Below are 27,235 nucleotides of genomic sequence, written 5' to 3' on the forward strand. Positions count from 1 at the left end.
TTGCCCACATAAATGCTACTCACTTGGCACACGCCTCCATTTTCGTGTGAATAAATTAATTGTTACTTATAAAATGTAGCTTAACTTTGTAGACTCAAATTTTATATCCGTGTGAATGAAATTAATAATTATAAAAAGATAGTTTTGCATAGCAGAAGTCCTCGAACGAGTTAATAGTGTCGGGCCGTCGGCCCGTAATAACTTGAAATGTAAGAATAAATGTGAATAATTTGACACCGCTTCATTAGTGTCTAGCCTATCAATCATTTAGACACCGCTTGATTCGATGAGAAGATCAATAGTACATAAAATAAGATAATGATTAATCATACTTATTTTAACTATTAACGTCCAAATAAATATGCGTAATTAATCAATGTCTTATCTTCTACATCAAACGATAATTGGTACTTTAAACTTTCATTTTTTGGGTATTTTGGTTTAAGCGATGATAGTTAAAAATTTTCGATATCGTAACATCATTTTCAATGTTAAGTCAACATTTTCTCGTGTCATCTAAACAACTGAACCAAAATAACCGAAAATTAATTTTTAAACTATCAAAATTAAAATTTAAATACTTATGTATCAAACCAAAAATTGAACAATTTAATATGAAAAAGAAAAATAAAAATAAAAAGGAAAACTATTTCCCTCTCTTTCTTCGCAATCGATCCGCATGTAAAATAGAATAGACTCATCAATATATATTTCATCATAAAGACTCAAATGAAACAACACGATAAACCAATTTTATGAGATTAAAATTATATTAAAATATTAATTTTTTGCAGATATAAATGAAATTGATCCATTATATCCATAAACTGTTTCACAAAAAATCTATTCATATAGTTATATACAATTTGAATTTCAACACCCATTACACGTATCATACACGCAAATACACACCAACACGTGTGGGTGTGTTAAATGTGTGTATATCTATATATCTATATACTATTAATAAATGGAGAGAGCCTAATAATAAATATTTTTGGTGAGAATTTTTTAATATTCCAAATATATCCTTAATTTGTTGTGGCTTTTGTTTTTTTAATTTACATTTGATTTACTTTTTTAATTTATTTATTTAATTTTTTTTTCTTTATTGAAAGAATGTTTGAATTTATTTTGCCACAATTATAAATAATTCAACATTATATAATTATATTTCTTTATTAAAAAAAATCGTAATCTTTAATATTTTATGTACAAAAATCGCGTGGATATCTATATATTTTTATAAAGAGATATCTAGTGTGTTGTGTGTTGTGTGTCTTCTATATAAGTTATAACCCAGAGAGATTAACAAGAATCCAAAACATAACTAATTCCATGGAGAAGCCAATTACTGTGAAACCCAAGAGCAAAATCCTAAACTTGGTTTCCAAAGCGGCGCAGGTTTCCTTCCAAAATCTGCCGTTCAGTCCCGGCCGACGAACCCATCACAACAAGGGATTTTCCGGCCCGATTATGACCTCCATGATCCCGCCCGAAGCCCGGGGCAGATCCAAGAATTTCGAAACCCAAGAACCCACCTCGCCAAAGGTCTCATGCATGGGACAGATCAAGCACAGGAAGAAGATCAGTTGCAAGAAGAAGCCCGAGAGAGCGGGTAAGCCCAAGGTTGTTGAACTGAAGAAGAAGCCGTCCGGGGTCTGGAAGCTTTTCGGGCCTGGGAGGAAATCCGATGCGTCCATCAATTACAATCCGCCGCCGCAGCAGAACCGCCCGTCGTCGGCGGAGGGAGCGCCGAGCCTCGGGCAGATGAGGAAGTTCGCGAGCAGCCGCGACACGTTCGCGAATTTCGATTGGTCGGCTGCGCAGATTGCGCCGGAGAAGAACTCCCGGAGGGACTGCGACTATTCCGATGAAGAGAGGGGTTACAGCGACGGCGAGGATAATGAAGTCATTATCCCTTTCTCGGCGCCTATTTTGATGGCCGGCGTGGCGGTGGAGCCGAGGAAGGAGATTAATTTGTGGAAGAGGAGGACCATGGCTCGGCCTAAGCCTCTTCAATTAAACAAAATTAGATGAAATTAAATCAAGGGAAAAATTCTCCAAAGAAGGTAAATTTGTTAGAAATTTTTTTGTTCAATTTATTTATTGTATATAAGGTTGAATATGTGAATTACAAAAAAATTAAAATAAAATAATGTGCAATGTACATCATGTATGAAAATTTTGTCCTAGAATTCTTACTATATATCGTTATCACCGTGTTTGAGTTGTTTTAGGGTTTAAAATCAAGAGTATCAATCGTTAAATTAAGTTTTATAGATTTTGGGAAGCTGGGGTTGCTTGAAGTAAAAAATGAATGAATTTATCCTATTAAGGCGATATAAATGCAATTTGCTTTTATCAGCATTTAATTTTTCAAATAAAGAGATTACACATCATATCAGGGAAAATTATCATTTTGATCCTGTATGTTGGCTTCTTTTTGGTTTTGGTCCTGTATGTTGGCTTGTTTTGGAAAAAATCCTGTAACTCGATTTTTTTTTGGATTTAGTCCTATATGTTGGCTTATTTTTGTTTTGATTCTGTAAGTTGATTTGTTTTTTTGATTTTCGTCATGTATGTTATCATGTTTTGGAATTTAGAAGTTGATTTTTAATTATTTTTGTAATAAATATTTTTTATTCTTTCATGTTTTATCTGCTTATTGGTTTGAGATAATTACAACTAACTAATAAAAAAAATATTTTTTTACGCTTAAACTTTTTTTAATCTAAATAATTTAATAAAATCTAAAATATGTTAATTTAATGTATTAAATGTAACATATTTTTGTTCTTTTAAAAAGTAACAAACAAACATTCATTTATATTGTTCTCAAATGTAACTTCGATTTTTTTATTTATTTGGCACTAAGTGTGGATGTTCATATAAATAAGTTTCAATCTAAATTAACAAAATTAGCTAAAAAACTAAAAATATATTTAAAACATACTTTCGTTCTTTTAAAAAGTAACACTCTAATATATTTTTTTATCGTTCTCAACTATGGTTGACTTTTTTTTTCTGCTTTTCTCGAAAGCAGAGTTTTTTAGGTATGTTTCACTTTTATCACGCTTAATCGCCGCTTAAGCGTGCTTTTTAGAACACTGCAAATAAGTAAAATTTTGCTGCTCCCTCCAGTTTCGGCGACGGAGAAAAATTACAAAAAAAAAATCAAGTTATTGTACCTTTTAGAACATAATTATTATTTTAAAAAATAATTAGAAGGTCAACATCTAAATTTTAAACCTAATTTATTTAATTATAAAATCATAAAAAAATACTTATTATAAAAGCTTAAGCGGTGAAGTTGGAAAGTCAACTTTTAAATTCTAAATTTAATTTTTTATTTTAAAATAAAAAACATAGGCGCTTACTCTAACTTAATCGAGCTTAATTTGGTCAAAACCGTATCTTTTCCATGACCAAAATTAAAAAACAAGTCAACTAATAGGACCAAAATCAAAAAGTAAGTCAATTTATAGGACCAAAACCAAAACAATCAACATGTAGGACTAAATCCAAAATAAAAACAAAGTTACATGATCTTTTCCAAAACAAGCCAATATACAAGACCAAAACCAAAATGAAGCCAACATACAGGACTAAAATGCTAATTTTCCCCATTATATCATGCCAACATTAATATGACTACCATTCTCAAAAAAGAAAAAAAAAGACATTAATATGACTACCGCATAAACATTTTCAAGTATATAAATTTCTTTATCCGAGAAAAAAAAATATTTTTGTTGTTGTTATTTGTTGTTTTTTTATTTTTGGTTTCTTTAACGATGAATTTATGTTTTCAGTTCTGTAACAGCTTGTATGTTTTTTATTTCATTTTTGTTCATGTTACGGTGAATTTCAATTTTAATCTTGTAACTTATATATGATTTCATTTTTTTATAATTTAAATCATATTTTCTTTCATTTTCGTTCTTTTTATGCTCGAAAAATATGATAACATCTGATTAAAAAACAATTAAAAATGAAAATAACATACAGATTAAGTAATCAAAAAATGAAAATAATATACAAGTTACAGAACTACAAATAAAAATTCATCGTAACATTAAAAAATAAAAATAAAACACGCAAGTAACATGATTGAAAATACAAAATCACAGTTAACATGATCAATAATAAAACATTTGCAAATAACTGGATCAAAAATCTAGTTTTCCCCTTTATCTGATATCAAATAAAATGATAAATAATTTCTAAGAATTTAAAATGTCAGCTAAGATTTTCTAAATTAAAATTGACAATCTTTGGAAAATTTCTATGATATTAAAATTATTTATGAGTGAAGGAGCAATTTGGTGAAGTTTTTATTAATATATGCATTGAATTTGGCCTCGTCAAATTAAAGCGGCAATTTCGCAATCAGTGTGGGTTGTGATTGGTTGGCTTTATCATTTTCTTGCCACCTTCCATGATTTGAGGAGCTTTCACCATATTGATTATTAAAGATTTTTTTTTTTCATGATATAGGAATATTCGTGCATGTGGACGTCAATTATTCGCGTGATAAATTTTTTAAATTTAATTAATTATTTTCAAATTATTATCATTGATTTTAAATAAGAATAAATTTTATTTATTTACAATACGTCGATGTATTCGAAAGTAGAGATAAGGATATAGAATATTTGTTATCATTTAACAAATGATAACACTAGATATGATAATTGTAGAAGTGTAATAGATTTTTATAATAATTTTTATTAAAGGAAATAAAGGGTACTATTGTTGTATACTTGTATTTTACTTAAAAGGGCCACTATGATGATAAATATGTAGTAAATCTACAATATACTTGTATTTTACTTAAAAGGGCCACTATGATGATAAATATGTAGGAAATTTTGGGTGTAGACGACGTGTAAATAACTAAGAGGGTGTTTGGCTAAACTTATTAAAAAGAGCTTATAAGCTTTTAGAGCTTAAAAGCTGTTTTACGAGCTTATAAGCTGTTAGAACTTATTTTAAAAATAAGTTGTTAAAGTGTTTGGGTAAACTTATTTTAAACAACTTAAAGATGTTGATATGTTTGGTATTATAAGATCTTTTATTGTCAAAATTACCAAGAAGGGTATAAATTCTATGAAAATAATGTTTCGAGTTATACATATACAAAAATAGTTTTAGAATAAACCTATATTAAAAAATAATTATTTTTAATATTTTACTTTTAGAAAAATTTATGTGATTTGTAATTTTTTTAAAAATAATTTTTAATATTTAATGAGTGGAGGATAAGATGGAGATTTATTAAAATATTCAAGGATATTTTAGAGAGATGGAATATTAAAATAAGATCTTTTTTAAAAAAGTACCTCCCCCCTTACTTTTTTTAAAACAGCTTATAAGCTGTCAAACAACTTATTTTGACAGCTTATAAGCTGTTTTTAAAAAATTTTACCAAACAAATTTTCAGAGCTTAAAAGCTCTAAAACAGCTTATAAGCTGTTTGAAAGAGCTTTTAAGCTCTGCCAAACACTCTCTAAATTTGGGGTGAGTCTATGTGTAATGATTCTTACCGATATCACATACTAATCAGAAATTTAGGTATGCAATTCACTTAATTAAACAGTAAATCAGAATTAAACTGCGAAAGCCAAAAATATTATACAATCCCAAGGAAAGGAATCTGCAAATACCCAAATAGTTATACAACCAAATCGAATACTGTATCAACCAATACAATAAATAAAACCCTAGGCGAAGCTCCAGCTGGTCATCCACTGCCTAACTCCTCTTGGATCCACCCGTCTCATCCAATCGCAAACCTGCCCTATGGAAAAGGGTGTCCAGATACACAAAGTACGAGACGTGAGCATAAAATGCTCAGCACGAGAGTATGAGTATACATGCATGCAAGTGTACCTCCTACTGACTAGAGGCCAAGAATCAGATAATAAAGACAGACCGGGCCCTGGTATGTAGCACGTTGTACCGTCGTTTCAAGAGGTGGCTCACATACCGAAAATCAGTGGATACTCCGGACCCAAATCGATGGAAGTCCATCCACTAACAGGATAGGGTAAAATCCTACTAATAGACATCTCAAAAGAGATAGCTCAATATGCAAATGTATGCAGCATATAATCATGTCATATAAATCATGCAGTCACATAATACATGCATACTCAGTCAGGATATCTCGAACAGTAGTTTCGTACCTCAAATACTAGGCAAGATCTACCAGCTCTAGGTCCACGCTTATAATCCGCACTACACTGTCAAATGATACTAATATCATTATAGTGCTCTAAAAGCCTTAACTAAGCTATTGCATACTCCTAAATATTTTTAGGAAGCAAAAGCTATACCTGCGTCCGTCGTCAGCCCGTTGTTGTCGCTTGCCTCAAAACTAGGCCACAGCTCCGCTACGACGCCTGGATCGCTACTCCACTTTCGGATTCCCAATGGGACGCCTAGAATTCCCTAAATCTAAGTTATAAGACAAAGAAATCGAGAGAAGAGAGGTGATTGGTTCGTCTGAAAATGAATCTCGGCACCTCTATTTAAAGACGGAGTTCGGGCCGTTCGAACTGGCTTCGGAGCCTCAAGAACATGTTCGGGCCATCCGAACTCGACTTCGGAGCGTCCGAAGTCCCATCAATGCGTCAGCCATGATGTCATCCTGCTGACGTAATACTAACTCCGATCGGGCCGTCCGAACCTGCCGACGGAGCGTTCGAACACGTTCGGAGCCTCCGATCCTGGCTTCGGATTGTCCGATCACGTTCGGAGCCTCCGATCTTCCCTTCGGAGCGTCCGAACTCAAGGTTTCTAATTGCGATTAGTTCTTTAATATCTTTATTTGGTTACGGGCTACTACATTCTCTCCCACTTAAGATATTTCGTCCTCGAAATCAGATCTTAAGTACTGAATGTAAAACAACATGCAGAAACATTCTTTATTCAAATCAAACGTTTACAGAGTTCACAATTGAATACAACATGACAATAAAATCAAAATAACTCAGGATGTTCTGAACGCATCCTGCTTTCTAGCTCCCAAGTGGCTTCTTCAGTGCCTCGGCGCTGCCACTGAACTAAAACCAGAGGAATATCTTTATTCCGCAAGACCTTATCCTTAAGATCCAGGATACGAATAGGTCTCTCGACATAAGTCAAATCTGTATCCACCTGAACTTCATACGGCTGCAGAATATGAGACTGATCCGCCACATACCGTCGCAACAGAGATACGTGGAACACGTCATGAATACTGGATAGATACGGTGGCAAGGCTAGACGATAAGCCAAATCGCCAATGCTTTCCAAGATCTCAAACGGACCGATAAATCTAGAAGAGAACTTTCCCTTGAGGCCAAATCTGAGAATCCTGCGGAAAGGTGAAACTCTCAGAAACACTTTATCCCCAACATCAAACTGCAAAGGCCTACGCTTAGTATTAGCATAGCTGGCCTGACGATCCTGCGCAGTCTTAATTCGTTTTTCGATCTGATCAACAACATCTGCTGTCTGCTGGACTAACTCCGGTCTCTCAGCCTGTCTCTCCCCCACTTCTTCCCAGAAGAGTGGAGTATGACAACGTCTCAAAAGGTGTCATCCCAATGCTAGTATGATAGTTGTTGTACGCGAACTCAATCAATGGAAAATGATCCTGCCAGGCTGAACCAAAGTCCATAGAGCACGCTCGAAGAATATACTCCAAAGTACAGATAGTACGCTCTGACTGTCCATCAGTCTCCGGATGATAGGCAGTACTCAAACTGAGAGTAGTTCCCATCGCATGCTGAACACTCCCTCAGAATCTAGAAGTAAACCTGAGGTCTCGATCGCTGACAATGCTTACAGGTACTCCATGAAGTCGAACGATCTCCTGAATGTACAATCGAGCCATACGATCCACAGAGTACTCTCGGCTATAGACAATGAAATGCGCTGACTTGGTGAGTCGGTCCACCACAACCCAGATAGCATCACAATTCCTCGAGGATACCGGAAAATGGGTCACAAAATCCATCGTGATAAGCTCCCATTTCCACTCAGGAATAGGCAGACTGTGAAGAAAACCTCCAGGTCGTCGGTGTTCTGCCTTGACCTGCTGAAAAACCAAGCATCTCGAAACATACTGATACACGCTGCGTTTCATTTCCTTCCACCAAAACCGAGTAGGTAGATCCTTGTACATCTTGTTGCTTCCTGAGTGAATACTCAACTTAGTGCGATGTTCCTGAGACAAGATCTCCTCTCGCAACTCTTCATCCTTCGGGATCACAAGCCTACCAGACAAACACAGAAATCCATCTGACTGATAGTGAAATCCAGATGTACTACCCTCATTGGCTAGACGAGCCAAACGCTGGTTCTTCGAATCAGACATCTGAGCATCCCGAATCCGTGAATACAAAGCTGGCTCAGATAATATCGCAAACATCTGGATACTCTGCATACCTTTCTTGTGCTTGAAGGTATACCCTGAAGAACAACACTCTCCGATCGCACTAGACATCGAATAAGTCTGAAGTGCGGATAGTCGCACCTTGCGACTCAAGGCATCAGTGGTGAGATTAGCAGCTCCCGGATGGTACTTAATCTAGCAATCATAGTCCTTAAGCAAGTCCATCCAACATCTGTGCCTCATGTTTAACCCCGCCAGAGTGAACAAATATTTGAGACTCTTGTGGTCGATGAAAATCTCAAATTTCTCGCCATACAGATAATGACGCCAGATTTTTAAGGCGAACACAATAGCTGCCAACTCCAAATCATAAACTGGATAATTGTCTTCGTGCAACTTCAATTGTCTAGAAGCGTATGCGATCACATGCCCATTCTGAGTCAGAACACAACCTAACCCCTAAAGAAAAGCATCTGTGTACGCCACATACCCTCCAGATCCTGACGGTAATGCCAACACTGGCGCAAAAGTCAACCGACGTCGAAGCTCACAAAAATTTTCCCGAATTCTATTCTTTTGTATTTATATAAAGGAATGTTTGGATATAATATTATCCCAGATTCTATTCTTTTGTATTTATATAAATAAATTATATTGTAAATCAATTAGGATTATTTTGCTCTTAGACATAATCATTTACTATCAAATGGTTGATTCCTTTGAAATATATATATATATATATATATATATATATATATATATATATGACTGTACACTTCCAATATTATATATACAAGATTTTTTCTCATCACCTCATACTTTACATTTCTCACAAAATGTGTTTTGCAGTAGCCTTGTAAAAATGCTTGATGGCAAGTTCTTGATTGCAAAGATTTTTTGGAGCGAGAGCAGTGTATCTGACATTGAAACGAGCTTTACATAGTTGATTCCCAACGTCTACTGAGACTCTCATTGTTTCAAAATTATTTGATTTCTCTATAGTTTTTCTGTTTTGAATACTATATTTGCATACTTTACTTTTGCTAGTTTTCCTATAATGACGGCATTTTTCGTCGTTATTCTGTCGCTAAATCAAATTAACGACAAAATAAGGACGGAATTATTGGTGTCCCAGAAAACCTTGTCGCCAAGGTGTATACTGACACCAATCTATTTCTGTCGTAAATTAACGACAGAATTTAGAATTTTGTTGCTAAGAGGGTGCGACGGAAAGCAGTATTCTGTCATTAAAATTTAGGGACGGATCGGATTGGTTTTTGTCATTAAATGTTAACGAAGGAATTTTTAGTGTTGTCCCTAATTTAACGACAGATTTTATTTTTTGTCCTAAAAAATAACGACAAACTTTAGAATTTTGTCCTAATATATAACGACGAAATTTATATTTCCGTCCTTATAATTAACGACATAATAGATAATTCCGTCGCTATTTCGAATACCTACCCTACCCCATTTCCCAGTATTATCGCCCCCATTCAAAAAAAAAAATCTAAATCCAAATTCATACGCTTCTCATCACATCAATTAAAGAATCCATAAATACAAACAGTAGTCAAGGTATTCATTCAATCACTAAACATATTAAAACTCTGCATTCATTTTCTAATATATCCACAAAAGTTTCATTCTAGATATTGATTCGGTCATGACAATATAAATCGTCAATTTTAATTTCGCAAAAAACACACAAAAAATAACTTGATATATATATCAAACCGACCATTTTTTGTGATTACATGGACAACGCATCATTTCACCACTCATAACTTCAGGGTACATTTTAGCAAAATTAACGAACTCTTCAACACCATTAAAGAATTCGTTACGCACGTACCCATTGTCTAGCCTATTGTACATCCAAACTCTTGAATCGTTCATAGTTTATTTAAAATTCCTAGCACAACTGCAAAACAATATCGACTTTATATAGATAATTTAGATATTTTTAAAATATCAACATTATAAAATCAAAAGTTATTAATTCAAAATTTAATGTTAAAAAAAATTCAAAATTTCAAATTTATATTAAACTAAACATCTATACTCAATATGTTCCATAAATTGCAAAACGAGTAATGCATAATATCAATTTAGAAAAATTAAATATATCACAAGATATTTACATCTGATAATTTGCATCAAGGAAATTGAGTTTTTTTAAGCATTAAATATTAATATATTTGATGATATTCTCGTCCTTAATTAGGAGACACATGGTCGGCACCCCCAAATTAAATAAAAATATCTGTTTCAATCAAAACAAAAAAACTTCGATTTAATTAAAAGACTCACTCGAGAATATTATATATTTTTAAATTAATTGTGTACTTTTTTGATATTTTAGATGAAAACTCTGGCCTCATCATATTATTGTCTTTGTAAGTTGATTATTTTAAGGATCCCGATGAATTTTGAGCTTTTGAAAGATATAAAATACATAGTATATTATATGACATAAATAAAAATAGTTTTTTTTCCCAAAAAGCAAACAATATGCAAGATTTGAACAGCAAAAATTTTTTGATAAATTAAGACAGGATCCAAAAGAGTTGCAGTACCATGCTTCCATTAAATTATTGCAGTTTGTTTATAAAATGAAAAATTACTCATGCATCAGTGTATTTCATATGCCATAAAAAGGCCAAAACAGAGAAAAAAAATGCTGGAGATGTTATTCTATGTAGTTCTACTAAGTAATCATTTCATTATAACACTTACATGAAACATGAAATAAAAAGCATGAGATATAAGATTTAAGTCTTTAAAAAAATAAACAAGCAAAAACAGAACAACTGAGAAAAAACTAGGGCCCTTTGATTTCAACTTGCAAAAAAATATCAAGTTTGAACATTGAAAGACTGAGTCTTATTCATTTCCCAATTTCATGTCCTTAGATACATTATAGTTGCTCTAAATTCTGCCTGAAATGACACAACTTTTCAGTATAGTCCACTATTTCGGGTTATCTGTGATAATCCCACCTGGCCCTCCCCTCCCTCAAGTATCACAATTCACAATACTACTGCTCAAATCCATAACTATCACGTTATGACGTTAACTGAAAAGCGGTTGTAAACAACGGTAAGAGCAGCCATTAAACAACGGATTTCAATAACGTACAATTTCAAATTCCAAAATTAAATGATGTCCATCGACCCAACTAGTAACTACGAACGTTGCAAAAAATCAAGAAACATATAGAATAATAAAAAAACAATCAAAAGGTTACAAACCTCGTGTACTGAATTAGTCACAAAGGCAACCTCTCGTACTGCCTTTGATAGGAAGCGAAAGCTGCAGCAATAACCTATTGAGGAAACCGTAGAAAAATCAAGTTTTAGAATCAAGGAACAAAAGGATTAATTGTAGGGAAAAAAGGGATCTCGAAGATTTAGGCACAAAATCATAGAATTGTTGGAACACGCGTTCTCTGATCACACGGATGTGATACCCGAAGCAGCGGAAGTTTAAAAATTTTATTTTTCGATATGGAACGATTCCATATCGTGGGTATCAAATCCTAACGATTAAAATTGTTGCAAGTAAAATAATAAACACAGTTAAATTTTTTACCTCTTCAAGCAAAGGCTTGATTATGGACTCTAACAGAATTTAATCTGCTCTTCTTGTAAATCTCGGGAACCGATGACTATCACGATCAACCTCCGGAATTAAGTCCACGAATAGAAAACTAAAACCCTCTGATTGATTGCACTAGAAATCAATCAGATGTTTATCGTAGAGAATAAACAGATTTGATCTGTTAATTCAGAAAGTGATTTTCAGAAAAATCACAGACCGAATTTTTCTCAAAAGGGAGTAGAGGATTTTCGAAAAATCCTCTTGAAAATATTTTGTGTAATTCGAAAATCTCAAGGATGGAATGCCTCCAATTTTCGAACACTACACCTATATTTATAGATAATTTTTAGACTAGATTAAGTTATAATTATATTAGGACTCTAACTCCTTAGGGCCCATAATCCATAACTTAAGCCCAACAAGCCAAGCCCGTTATTATAGAAATTAATATAAAATTCATCATGACTCCGATTGATAAACCGATTTCACCAATGTGCACAGAAACCATTTCTGCACCTTTTAAAGTCAAGATAATTTTTCTGAATCCGAATTCAGTGATTTCCAAAAATGTCCATCCCTTTGTCATTTTAGAAAATTCCACTCCCTTTAGTTAAGAAGTCCAACTTCTCTTTCATTAAATTTAACTCTTTAAATTTAACTATCTCAACGGGGTTTAATAATCTATTACTTGTGTGACCCTCAATGGTTCAGGGATACAGCTAGCCGTGGGCTCACAACTCCTTGTGACTCGGAACAACAATTTCCGACTTACCCATCGAATCATGGTAAGAGCGTCTAGCAACATCGCCCCATGATTCCCTAGGTATCACAGATAGTGCCTGTAAGAACCAGTAGATTTTGGTTAGCGTACAGTACGGTCCCTTCATCCATATATCCCGATCGAATCAACAACCATTGGTGCATCGAGAGTCGTTCGAGATTCGATAACTATGCAATGCATCTTGAAGATCAAATAGTGACATCGCATGTGCTACTAGGAAAACCGAGTAACCTAAAACACATCATGTACTCTGGCCAGAGATTCGTCACACTAATATCTCCTCAGATCGCATAGGATATCCACACTCGCAAGTATGTGGTGAATCCTTGACAACAAAACATCGACTTCTATATGTGTCGTAACTATACCCAATCCCGACACCTGATGACCCCAATAGAGTCGGTAAACGAGTCAAAGTACAGTACTAGCATATAGAGTCTCAATGATGTTTTAAGTAGTAAGGACTAATGGTGTACAACCAAAACCGCGGACTTATCCACTCAAATAATAATAACCACTTGGAAAGTCCGAATAGGGTAGTTCGATCATTCATCATATGAATATCCATTTGCATGCTTTGAACATCTCCATGGCCATTACCAATGAAACGTGGTACTTGGCATCACAAATGCTAGTCTCAATCTCGAGCAATCCTTATCTTTATTAGCGGACGACTCAATTGACTAGGAACTATTTAGAATATACAGTGACTATAAGATGTGTTTCATAATAGTGATCTCTCTTTATTCACTATCTCATTTTACTTACACTATAGTATATTCAAGGTCTTTATCAAAATAATAATAGTATATTACAATATAACAATATGAAGAAAGACAAAGAAAATGCCATTAATGAATGTAAATTATATTAAACAAAAATTTTTTATACATAGAGTCATAAAAGCCCTTAGCCACAAGTTGGCTAACCGGGCACCCACTCTTTCAATCTCCCACTTGCCCTAAAGCCAACTAGTCATACTACGTAATCTCATTGCTTCGCGATGTTTGTCAAACAATGGTCCTGGCAAGGGCTTAGTAAGTGGATCAGCGATATTGTCTGTAGAGGCCACTCTCTCGACAGTGATGTCTCCTCTTTCCACAATCTCCCGGATGATGTGGTATTTCCTCAGTACGTGTTTGGATCTTTGATGAGACCTTGGTTCTTTTGCCTGAGCAACGGCACCAGTGTTGTCGCAGTACACCGAAACTGGACCAACAGCTTCAGGAATTACGCCCAACTCTTGGACAAAATTCCTCATTCAAACGGCCTCTTTAGCAGCAGCTGATGCTGCAATGTATTCTGCCTCAGTGGTGGAATCCGCTGTGGTGTCCTGCTTGGAACTCTTTCAAGAGACAGCACCGCCATTGAGCATGAATACAAATCCAGAGGTTGACTTCGAGTCATCCACGTCGCTTTGGAAGCTAGAGTCGGTATAGCCTTTCAATTTTAATTTTTTTCCTCCATAAACCATGAATATATTCTTAGTCTTTCTCAAGTACTTAAGAATATCCTTCACGGTTTTCCAATGCATTTGACTGGGGTTGGCCTGATATCTGCTCGTGACACTCAGAGCAAAGGCTACATCCGGTCTGGTAGATATCATCCCATACATAATACTACCTATGGCTGACGCATATGGTATGTGTGTCATTTTCTCTATCTCTTCGTCAGTCTTGGGACACATAGACTTGGATAGAGAAACTTCATGACACATAGGTAGATGTCCTCTCTTGGACTCATCCATAGAAAACCTTTTCAATATGGTGTCGATGTAGGTTGCTTGAGTGAGTCTTATCATTCTCTTAGATCTATCTCTATAGATCTGTATCCCTAGAATATAGGAGGCCTCACCCAAATCCTTCATCGAGAATCTATCTGATAACCATATCTTTGTTGATTGCAGCATCCCTACGTCATTCCCAATGAGTAGGATGTCATCAACATAAAGCACTAAGAACGTCACCACATCCTTAACTACTTTCTTGTACACGAACGGTTCCTCCGGGTTTTTGATGAAACCAAAGTCCTTTATTGTTTCATCAAATTTCTGGTTTCAACTTCTTGATGCTTGTTTGAGACCATAAATTGATCTCTGAAGCTTGCATACCTTATGCTCGCTTCCCATGGATGTGAATCCCTCGGGCTGCATCATATAGATTTATTTCTTAATGTTTCCATTAAGAAATGCAGTCTTCACATCCATTTGCCATATCTCATAGTCATACCATGTTGCTATGGCAATAAGGATTCTTATGGACTTGAACATTGTGACTGGTGAAAAGGTTTCATCATAGTCAACTCCTTGTCTTTGAGTATAACCTTTTGCTACCAATCGTGCCTTGTAGGTTAGTACCTTACCATCAGACCCAAGTTTTCTCTTGTATATCCATTTACACTCTATTGAAACAATTCCATCGGGAGGATCTACTAAAGACCAAACTTGGTTTGTATGCATCGAGTCTATTTCTGACTGCATAGCTTCAAGCCATAAATACGAATCCGCATCAAAAATTGCTTCCTTGAAGTTTCTTGGATCACATCCAATGTCGGGTTCACTTTGATCCCCTTCAAGAAGAAGACCATATCGAATAGGAGGTCTAGAAGTCCTCTCGGATCTCCTAGGTGTAGGCGTGTTCACTGAAGGTTCTTGAGGTGTGTGATCGTTATTTTATATCTCGGGTTATTCTCGAATTTCTTCGAGTTCCATAATCTTATATTTCTTATCTAATAAGAACTCCTTCTCCATGAAGGTGGCATTCCTCGAAACAAACACTTTTGTTTCAGTAGGATGATAGAAATAATATCCGATTGAATTCTTCGGATATTCTACAAAATAACATAAGGTGGATCGACTATCCAACTTATCTCCCACTGTCTGCTTCACGTAAGCAGGACATCCCCAAATTCTCAAGTACGAATACTTAGGAGCTTTGCCATTCCATAACTCGTATGGAGTTTTATTCACTGCTTTGGTGTGAACATTTTTCAACAACAACACCGCCGTTTCAAGTGCATAGCCCCAAAACGAAGGAGGGAGCTCAGTGAAGCTCATCATAGATCGAACCATGTTCAATAAAGTTTGATTGCTACGCTCCGAGACACCATTCAGCTGAGGTGTCATAGGAGGATTCCACTGAGAGAGAATCTCATTCTCTTTTAGATAGCTCAAAAACTCGGTACTTAAGTATTCTCCACCTCGATCCGATCGAAGTACTTTAATACTTCTACCTTGTTTGTTTTCTACTTCAGCCTTGAATTCTTTGAAAATTTCAAATGATTCAGACTTATATTTCATTAAATATAAATACCCATACCTAGAATAATCATCAGTAAAGGTAATGAAGTAGGTGTGACCAAATTTAGTACCGATACTAAATAGTCCGCAAACATCTGTATGGATCAAATCCAACAGATTTTGACTACGCTCAGGCTTTCCTTTGAAAGGAGATTTAGTCATTTTTCCTTTTAGGCAGGACTCACAAGTAGGTAGAGAATTAATATCAGACATATTAAACATGCCCTCTCCCACTAGCTTGTTCATACTCCTTGAGAAAATATGACCTAGCCTAGCATGCCAAAGGTTTGCCGGGTTTTGACTATCGATTTTTCTTTTGTTTGTTGTTACCGATTTATCAACATAATCAACTGGAACGTCTTTTAATTTTAAGTTATGTAGATCGTTTTTAAATTATCCATTTCAAATCAAACATTCATTCTTGTAAATATTGCAAATCCCATTCGCAAATTTTCAAGAAATATCTTCTCTATCAAGAATAGAAAAAGAAATAATGTTTTAATGAAATCTTGGTACAAATAAAAACATCTCTCTCAAAATATAGCTTAAAATTGTTTTTGAAAAATTAAACAAATGTTTCCCATAGCTTTTGGATTCAACTCTGGAACCATTCCCGAGCCTTAACTGGGTCTCACCATCCTAATCTTACGACTTCTTGTCATCATCTGCAACTCATTACAAATGTGAGATCTACATCTGGTATCCAATACCCAAGAAATAATATTAAGTGAAACATTTATAAAATATATCATTTGTAGTTCGTAACTACTCGATATACATTCTTTGCAGTTGCACTTCCAGTAACCGGGTTTCTTGCAGTGATGGCAAACTTATTTAGACTTGTCCATCTTTGCATGTAACATTTGGTCTTGAGATCATGGTCCTACCATTTCTCTAGTTCGGCCAACCTTTCCGAAGTACCATCAGCCGGGGCTGTTTTTCGAAGGAGCCTTTTCTAACACTTAGAAAATCTTTTTCGAACTCAGGACAATCTTAACTTATGGAACCATTCTGTATAGTTTGCGCCAGAAAGTTTGTTTTGTTCGAGAATTGAAACATGTGGATTACGAATATTCATCATAATGATATACTGAGATGAAACAGACAATAATCGATGATTGCTTAATTAATTTACTAAGACATAAAATATGGCGAAATTTATTTTATGAATTTCACTCCCACTATTTTAACGATTTCACTACCCTCTAGTGAAAACGGAAAACTGGTTTCCTTAGTGGGAACATGGAGTCCAATTGACAAACTATAGTCCCGAATAATATCAGCCAACCATAATTTTCAAAAGGTAGAGCCCAATTGCTTCCAAAGCAATCCCCATGTTTTTACCTCATGTCCAATAAGGGTCCAATAATATGACGCCATTTATTGTGACATATCAAGATAACCCATCAATATTAAGTTGTGATGGATGGTTGTCATGTGGATCCCCAATAATATGAGTCAATCCCATGGGAGTTCCACCCAACTTACAACATGTGTCGATCCAATGTACAGCTTTCCGACGAACGGGCCCCCCCAATAATATGAATCGGACCGTGCCCGCGGGTAGCATCTCATACATTGATCGTTGATGGAAGGTAGGAACATTTAAACAATATTTAAATTCCCTTTTGTTAATCTTGATATCAATTTTAAATCATATTTAAAATGAGGGATTTTTAATTTTGAAAAATTTGTCTCATCAATCAACATTTGTATGCTTGTGGGATTCATGCAATTTAGTTCTAAACATGCATACAACAATAATATCATATATTATATTTAGGATGATCGACTCCAATACTAATCGATCCGTGGTTTCCAATCACGAGTCTAAATCCAATCATAGGTGATATGCAAGTATGCAATGCAATCCTATTACATTGAGCTTCCAATTTACATTTCTTCGGTCTTTATTGTCTGCTGGGCCCACCTTTGTCTTCAAATCTTTATCTCCCACTAAGTCTAATAAATTTACAATAAATTTCGATGACAAGTAGGGGATACATATTTAAGGGTAGGAACGGGCCATAAACCAGGCCCACTTTTTATTACAAATGACAATTCAAATTGGGCCATAAACCAAGCCCATTAATAAAACCCAACAACAATAAAACCAAATGTAAATAACCTAACATACACCTACAAACTTGGTCATGGAAAAACGATCATCCTTTTATCCAATAATTAATTCAATAATTAAATAATTGGATAACATGCAATGACATCATATTTAAAAAGATAAAATCAAATTTTATTTTATCCTTTCATAAGATCATATCTTATCATCATATTTAAAAAGATAAAATCAAATTTTATCTTATCCTTTCATAAGATCATATCTTATCATCAATTGTACCAAAATAATTAATTTTATAAAATCTAATTTAACGGATAAAATTTTTAAATTTTAAAAAAATTCAAATTTATCCAAAAATCAATTTTAAAAATTTCGGACTCAAACAATTTGATTCGATGTCTCGTGGACCAATCAAAAACAATTTTTGATCGAACCAAAAACTAAAATTTCAAAAATTTATAAAATCAAATTTTAAAATTTTCGGACTGCCCGGGACATTCCCGGGCAGCCCCGCCTCCACGTGGGACAGGGCTGCCCACGTGGACGGCGCTGCCCCTAGGCAGCGACAATCGCTGCCCGATTGCCCTTGTTTCCCTTCAAATTTAATTTTAAAAATTTTTCGTTTTGTTTCAAAAACCGAGGCTAAAAATTTTGTACAATCGATTAATTTTAATCGTTTGATCAAAGTTTATGATCTGGATTTGATACCACTGTTGGAACACGCGTTCTCTGATCAAACGGATGTGATACCCGAAGCAGCGAAAATTTAAAAATTTTATTTTTCGATATGGAACGATTTCATATCGTGGGTATCAAATCCTAACGATTAAAATTGTTGCAAGTAAAATAATAAACACAGTTAAATTTGTTACCTCTTCAAGCAAAGGCTTGATTATGGACTCCAACAGAATTAATCTGCTCTTCTTGTAAATCCCGAGAACCGATGACTATCACGATCAACCTTCGGAATTAAGTCCACGAATAGAAAACTAAAACCCTCTGATTGATTGCACTAGAAATCAATCAGATGTTTATCGTAGAGAATAAACAGATTTGATCTGTTAATTCAGAAAGTGATTTTCAGAAAAATCACAGACCGAATTTTTCTCAAAAGGGAGTAGAGGATTTTTGAAAAATCCCCTTGAAAATATTTTGTGTAATTCGAAAATCTCAAGGATGGAATGCCTCCAATTTTCGAACACTACACCTATATTTATAGATAATTTCTAGACTAGATTAAGTTATAATTATATTAGGACTCTAACTCCTTAGGGCCCATAATCCATAACTTAAGCCCAACAAGCCAAGCCCGTTATTATAGAAATTAATATAAAATTCATCATGACTTCGATTGATAAACCGATTTCACCAATGTGCACAGAAACCATTTCTGCACCTTTTAAAGTCAAGATAATTTTTCTGAATCCGAATTCAGTGATTTCCAAAAATGTTCATCCCTATGTCATTTTAGAAAATTTCACTCCCTTTAGTTAAGAAGTCCAACTTCTCTTTCATTAAATTTAACTCTTTAAATTTAACTATCTCAACGGGGTTTAATAATCTATTACTTGTGTGACCCTCAATGGTTCAGGGATACAGCTAGCCGTGGACTTACAACTCCTTGTGACTCGGAACAACAATTTCCGACTTACCCATCGAATCATGGTAAGAGCGTCTAGCAACATCGCCCCATGATTCCCTAGGTATCACAGATAGTGCCTGCAAGAACCAGTAGATTTTGGTTAGAGTACAGTACGGTCCCTTTCATCCATATATCCCGATCGAATCAATAACCATTGGTGCATCGAGAGTCGTTCGAGATTCGATAACTATGCAATGCATCTTAAAGATCAAATAGTGACATCGCATGTGCTACTAGGAAAACCGAGTAACCTAAAACACATCATGTACTCTGGCCAGAGATTCGTCACACTAATATCTCCTCAGATCGCATAGGATATCCACACTCGCAAGTATGTGGTGAATCCTTGACAACAAAACATCGACTCCTATATGTGTCGTAACTATACCCAATCCCGACACCTGATGACCCCAATAGAGTCGGTAAACGAGTCAAAGTACGGTACTAGCATATAGAGTCTCAATGATGTTTTAAGTAGTAAGGACTAATGGTGTACAACCAAAACCGCGGACTTATCCACTCAAATAATAATAACCACTTGGAAAGTCCGAATAGGGTAGTTCGATCATTCATCATATGAATATCCATTTGCATGCTTTGAACATCTCCATGGCCATTACCAATGAAACGTGGTACTTGGCATCACAAATGCTAGTCTCAATCTCGAGCGATCCTTATCCTTATTAGCGGACGGCTCAATTGACTAGGAACTGTTTAGAATATACAGTGACTATAAGATGTGTTTCATAATAGTGATCTCTCTTTATTCACTATCTCATCTTACTTACACTATAGTATATTCAAGGTCTTTATCAAAACAAAAATAGTATATCACAATATAACAATATGAAGAAAGACAAAGAAAATGTCATTAATGAATGTAAATTATATTACATAGAGTCATAAAAGCCCTTAGCCACAAGTTGGCTAATCGGGCACCCACTCTTTCAAGAATTTTACAAGACAAAATGGAGAAAAAATTAAAGCAATTAGACGAATTTACCTGAAAATCGAAAAGGGGCAAAAGAACACGAGCGAGAAAGGAGAGAAGCTAGATCGGCCAGGAGTGAAATTATCGGCGCCAAGTATTTAGAGGGAGATTTTAATTAGGGGAATAGTAAAATCTAATTACGATATATATATATATATAATTCTGTCACTAAACAACGACAAAATATTATATTTGTCAGTAATTAACGACAAATGTCTTCTTCTGTTACTAAAATTAAAGATTTGCGACAAATATTTTATTTTTGTCCGTAATTAACGACGATATTTAATAAATCTGTTGTTAAAATAAAGATTTGAATATAAATTTCAAAAGTTTATAAATTTAACGACTAATTTTATATTTGTCTTTGATTAACGACAAATTTAAATATTCTATCCTTAATTCGCGACAACATTTAATAAATCTGTCGTTACAATAAATATTAGAATATAAAATTTTAAAATATTATAAATTTAACGACAAATGCAATATCTGTCATTGTTTAACGATAGATTTAACATATCTGTCATTAAGTAACGACAATTGTAAAAATTTCGTCACTAAAATTATCTAATGACAAAATAGTATATATCGTCGCTAAATTGCGACAGAAATTTTATTTCCATCTTTATTTGTAATTGTTTTTGTAGTGACTCTTGTTCTTAGATGAACTTCTACTGATTTTGCTTAACCAAGTTTGAGCACATCACCAAAACTCAAAGCATGTCAAATGAGACATACTCTTGAGAAAATTGTCAAATGTAGTGTCTAAACTGATCTATTTTGACTTTTAATCATTTAAGTAATATATAACGAGTCTCGGTCATATAACTTATGTATTTTTTTTTAATACAATACAATATTTCGTTGAAATGATTTCACGGGTGAAAGAAGAAAAAAAACGTACTCCGAGGACTAATTTGATAATTTCCCGGGTTTTGAATGAATAATAATATAATAGGGAAAATTAGCATTTTGGTCCAGTATGTTGGCTTTTTTTTTGTTTTGGTCCTGTATGTTGGCTTGTTTTGAAAAAGATCATGTAACTCGATTTTTTTTTTTTTGTATTTAGTCCTATATGTTGGCTTATTTTGCTTTTGATCCTGTAAGTTGGTTTGCTTTTTGGTTTTCGTCCTGTATCTTAATATGTTTTGGAATTTAGAAGTTGATCTCTAATTATTTTTGTAATAAATATTTTTTATTCTTTCATGTTTTATCTGTTTATTGGTTTGAGATAATTACAACTAACTAATAAAAAAATATTTTTTTACGCTTAAACTTTTTTTAATCTAAATAATTTAATAAAATCTAAAATATGTTAATTTAAGTGCAAATTGCTCAAAAATCTCCAATGCAAACATGTTTTGCTCTGCACTCCCTAACCATTTTTTTGTACCACAATTTTTGTTAATTTGTACCACATCTTGTATGGTTTTGTACCACATCTTGTATTGTTTTGTACCACATTTTATGATTAGGGACCCTAAAGCAAAACATGTTTGCATTTGAGGATTTTTTAGCAAATTGCCCTTAATTTAATGTATTAAATGTAACATACTTTTGTTCTTTTAAAAATTAACAAACAAACATTCATTTATATCGTTCTCAACTGTAACTTCGATTTTTTTATTTATTTGGCACTAAGTGTTCGCCCACTTGGCACCTATTAATGATCATATAAATAAGCTCCAACCTAAATTAACAAAATTAGCTAAAAAACTAAAAATATATTTAAAACATACTTTTGTTTTTTTAAAAAGTAACACTCTAATATATATTTTTATCGTTCTCAACTATGGTTGACTTTTTTTGTTTCGCTTTTATCGAAAGCAGAGCTTTTTAGGTATGTTTCACTTTTATCACGCTTAATCACCGCTTAAACGTGCTTTTTAGAACACTGCAAATAAGCAAAATTTTGCTGCTCCCTCCAGTTTCGACGACGGAGGAAAAATACAAAAAAAAAAAAAAAAAAGTTATTGTACCTTTTAGAACATAATTATTATTTTAAAAAATAATTAGAAGGTCAACATCTAAATTTTAAACCTAATTTATTTAATTATAAAATCATAAAAAAATATTTATTATAAAAGTTTAAGCGGTGAAGTTGGAAAGTCAACTTCTAAATTTTAAATTTATTATTTTAAAATAAAAAACATAGGCGCTTATTCTAACTTAACCGAGCTTAATTTGGTCAAAACCGTATCTTTTTCATGACAAAATAAAAAAACAAGTCAACTAATATGACCAAATCCAAAAAAAATCCAAATTCCTGTATTTTTTTTCAAAACATAATTTTGTATAGTACCAAAATCAAAAATTAAATCAACTTATAGGACCAAAACCAAAACAATCAACATGCAGGACTAAATCCAAAATAAAAACAAAATTACAGGATCTTTTCTAAAACAAGCCAATATATAGGACCAAAACCAAAATAAGCCAACATACAATACTAAAATGCCAATTTTCCCTAATATAATAATATTGGCAGCAAGAAATAAAAAAATTTGCACCGGTTTCTCAAAACCAGCATTTACAAAACCTTGTTCCTTCTACTTTCCAAATCCTTCCTTCCTTCCTCACTGAGAATCAATCTCCGTTCAATCCAAACCCAAAACCCTAATTCCATTGATCCTGTTCCATCAAAATTTTCATCAGATTAAAATCAAGATTTCCCTTTGGTTGGATCGAATTCATACACCGATAATTCAATTAAAATTTTATCTAAAATGGCCAAGGGGAGGGCCAGTCGGCATCAGGGGAAACGATCATCGACGGTGGTTTTGGTGCTTTCTATGCTATTAATGCTGTCCGTGGTTCTATTAATGCTGCTGGGTCTCGGAATTTTATCTCTCCCCATCGGTTCCGACGACTCCCCGCTCGTCGCCGATCGTATCAAATTTAAGCGTGTGACGATCGAAATGTAGTTTATTTTGTATTTTGGGCGCCTTTCTTTTTTTGGTTCAATCTGGTGTTGAATTGTTGTTTTTTTGGTTGTAGGGGCAAAGATGAGTGGGGAGGATTAGGGAAGAGAGGAGAACAGTGGACGGAGGTTCTTTCTTGGGAGCCCAGGGCTTTCATATATCATAATTTCTTGGTCAGTTTTGGTTGTGTTCCTGTCGTTTGTCTTTTTATTTTCTTCTGGATAATGTGAATTAACTATGGACTTCAATTGTGATGTTACCATTTTTTTCAAAGTTTATCACTTGATTAGAACTGTTTGGTCCTCCTCCTGAATTTTGTCGTTCTATGCATATTGACTCGAGCATGGGATAGTAGACAAGAGAACCAAACTAACTTCATTTCTGGTTCCCGTTCGAATTAATCAAGATCAAATGGTTGTGTTTCTTGCCACATTATAATCTTAGTTCATCTAAAGTGTCACACCAGCAGTATTTAGCCTAGATTTCTCTGTTAGTGTGAACTGATTATTTTATCTGAAGAATGATAAATCATGGAGCTTGTGCGCCCCAAACCCTGTAGCATTTTTGTTTAAAATACTGATAAGAGTATTAGTGAAAGTGCAGCTTCTGTTTCATCTAATCAAATTTCTATGTTGTGGGCACCCATGGTGGCGAAGTGACATTTATATTTTTCCACATAATTTGGAAACAGTGTGTATGAATTCAAATATGGTTGTGCTGGCAAATGACGTAAAATCGGAGCTTTTGGTTTGTTTCGAAAGATGATTTGGTAGACTTTTTATTTTTGCCAAAAATTTTGAGATTCGTTTATCTCTTGTGATGCTGTTTGTAATTTAGTTTAATTAATAATATAACTGTATGTGGTTACTTAATCATGTTCTGGCAGAGTAAAGAGGAATGTGAGTACCTGATAAATCTTGCAAGACCTCACATGAAAAAGTCAACAGTTGTTGATAGCAAAACTGGCAAGAGTAAAGACAGCAGGTATATTTCTTTGTGCCCTTTCCTCTATACATCTTGATTTCTTTTATTTTATTGAAATTAATATTAGTCTACTCTTGACAACTTTTGTTTTCTATCTTATTCTTATCTTGAATATCCAAAGCTGTAACCGTCTTGTCTTTCAGGGTTCGTACAAGTTCTGGAATGTTTTTGAGGAGAGGGCAAGATAAAATCATCAGAACTATTGAAAAAAGAATAGCAGACTACGCATTTATCCCTGCAGGTATGGGAACTTAAAATATTTTTTTGCTGCATCATTTCAGTGTTTTCATTTTCCAAGGTTTATTTGATGGCAAAGTTCCTCTCTCCCGATGTCACATATTTCTATGAAAAAACTCAAGAAATTTAAATCAAGAAGCGTTAATTTGGTTGGATGTCTAAAGTTTGTACGAGAAGGAATCTCATCCTCCCTCAGTTAGTGTATTTCTGTATTTTTTAATTTCATAATTTTCTTTACTGTCGTAAAAAATAGATGGATGTCTTTCTTAGATAAGATGCTTGATCTTAGGCAATCAAATACACAAATTTATTGATTGTTAAAACTCCACAAATTTGTTTAATTGCCTGTGATTTACTCCCAGTTATAAATCTTCTTGATCAAAAGGCATAATCTTACATGGTGGCTGATAAATTTGTGCTTGACTATGGAAAAACAATACCCCCACGTATGGTAGAATACTGGTACTATTACTTTGTTGTTGCTTTGACTTGAATAGAGATTGTTTACCTATGATGATTGTGGTGAGCACGGCCAGCTTTGGGATGAAACCACTTCCAGGGATAAATGACTTTAATTTGTTTATTTTCTCGTGTGTGTCATTGATGCCTGTCTTTTAGTTCGTCCTATATTTTCTTTCTTTCTCTCCCTTCAATACGAGGGATCCAATATGAACCAAATGAAGACAAATGCTAGTCTTTCCTCCCCACTCAGATTTGCACTGTCTTTGCAGAACATGGAGAAGGTCTACAAGTGCTGCACTACGAAGTTGGACAAAAATATGAACCCCATTATGATTACTTTATTGATGAATTTAATACGAAAAACGGGGGTCAGCGGGTAGCTACTGTTCTTATGTATTTGTAAGGATTTTACTCCCTTTAAAATATTTTCACTCACATTAACTTTCACTGAGGTGAGATAGTGTGACTTCCGATCTCTGTCTTTTCATCGCAGGTCAGATGTTGAAGATGGGGGTGAGACAATTTTTCCTGCTGCAAAGGGCAATTTTAGTGCTGCACCAGGATGGAATGAGAGGTCAGAATGTGCTCAGAGGGGCCTTGCTGTGAAACCAAAAATGGGTGATGCATTGCTTTTCTGGAGTATGCGCCCGGATGCCACTTTAGATCCATCAAGCTTGCATGGCAAGTGTCATTTATCCCCACTTGCGAATATATATCCATTTTTCATTGTCAATCTTCCACCATATTCTCTACCTCTCCGTCAATGTAAAAACGAATCTTTTTTTACATTTCTAATTATTCCAGGAGGTTGCCCTGTTATCAAAGGGAACAAGTGGTCATCTACGAAGTGGATGCATGTTGATGAATATAAGGTCTAACGAATTTCTTCGGTAAGAGATGTACACGACAATGACTTTAGACTTTCTTCTTAATGTACATGGCGATAGCCTTTCAGATCAGATGTGGTAGCATCAGAATTGATTTTAATTGCCTGATGAAATATGAAATGTTTTCAGGAGCTGAAGATACTGAGGTTTATTTCTGGTCGAAGTCGAATCAACGACTGTTTACAGTTTGTTTTAACTGGTATAACATAAGAGGTATGCATTTGTTATTTTCTAGCTAGCAGTTGATAGGGCGGGAATTTTGTTTCGAGGAACAAATAAAAGTTTGGCATGATAGACTCGTTACCAAGTTGGTCCGATTGAAGAAAAAGAGAATGACGTTTGTAATTAGGATCCGAGTGTAGCTTTATTCTAATATAATGTAAATTTTTCTGTAATCTGTATGGTGTTTTGAATGTCTTCAATTTTTTTGCCCCTAAATTTGGGGCCACATTTGTCGCTTCTGATTCTAACAAAGTCTTTGCAATATATGTGGATGCATATCTAATCTAGTGGCGTCTCATAATTGTTTCATGCATTTGAAGCAAATACTAGATATTTCATGAGTACGTCTCTCAGGAGACGGTGAGATGGATAGACTTGATTCATATTTTTAGTGAGAAGTAATAATTTTGGCATAAATAAATGTTTTTTTTATGAGTTGGGTTGGATTGGAGATTCGTCTCACAAAATTTTTTGTGACATGTAAATAATGTCACACGAATTTTTGTGATATTTTATTTCATACCATTCCCATGTTCTTATTGTGTGTACTTGTGTTTGTTCAGTTGGTTTTTTATAGATGGTTATTTTTTGTGGCGCTTGTATTTGTTTCATGCATTTGAACCAAATACCAAATCTTTTATTTCGTATTGCGTCAGTGGGCGCGTTCAGTTGGGTCCCTTATAATTTTTTTTTAAAATTAAGATAGTTTTTATGTAAAACTACGAACAATTGTATTGAAAA

At 34.3% G+C, this 27,235-nt stretch overlaps 2 protein-coding genes across 2 annotated transcripts; both read left to right on the top strand.

The window, feature by feature from the left end:
• Window positions 1-1,201: 1,201 nt before the first annotated feature.
• On the top strand, window positions 1,202-2,653 carry LOC140882940 (uncharacterized protein At1g76070). Its single transcript, XM_073289203.1, has one exon. The coding sequence runs from the start codon at window positions 1,339-1,341 to the stop codon at window positions 2,038-2,040; it is 702 nt and encodes a 233-aa protein (XP_073145304.1). The 5' UTR covers window positions 1,202-1,338; the 3' UTR covers window positions 2,041-2,653.
• Window positions 2,654-23,303: 20,650 nt separating this feature from the next.
• On the top strand, window positions 23,304-26,758 carry LOC140881959 (probable prolyl 4-hydroxylase 3). The gene is made up of 8 exons (XM_073287655.1): window positions 23,304-23,701; window positions 23,779-23,875; window positions 24,589-24,686; window positions 24,830-24,927; window positions 25,655-25,784; window positions 25,879-26,066; window positions 26,190-26,275; window positions 26,402-26,758. Exons 1-7 carry the CDS (start codon window positions 23,508-23,510, stop codon window positions 26,261-26,263), a joined length of 879 nt encoding a protein of 292 aa, XP_073143756.1. The 5' UTR covers window positions 23,304-23,507; the 3' UTR covers window positions 26,264-26,275; window positions 26,402-26,758.
• The last annotated feature ends 477 nt before the right edge of the window (window positions 26,759-27,235 follow it).

This window comes from Henckelia pumila, chromosome 2 (assembly GCF_033568475.1).
Source record: "Henckelia pumila isolate YLH828 chromosome 2, ASM3356847v2, whole genome shotgun sequence".
In the NCBI taxonomy this organism is placed as follows: Eukaryota; Viridiplantae; Streptophyta; class Magnoliopsida; order Lamiales; family Gesneriaceae; genus Henckelia; species Henckelia pumila.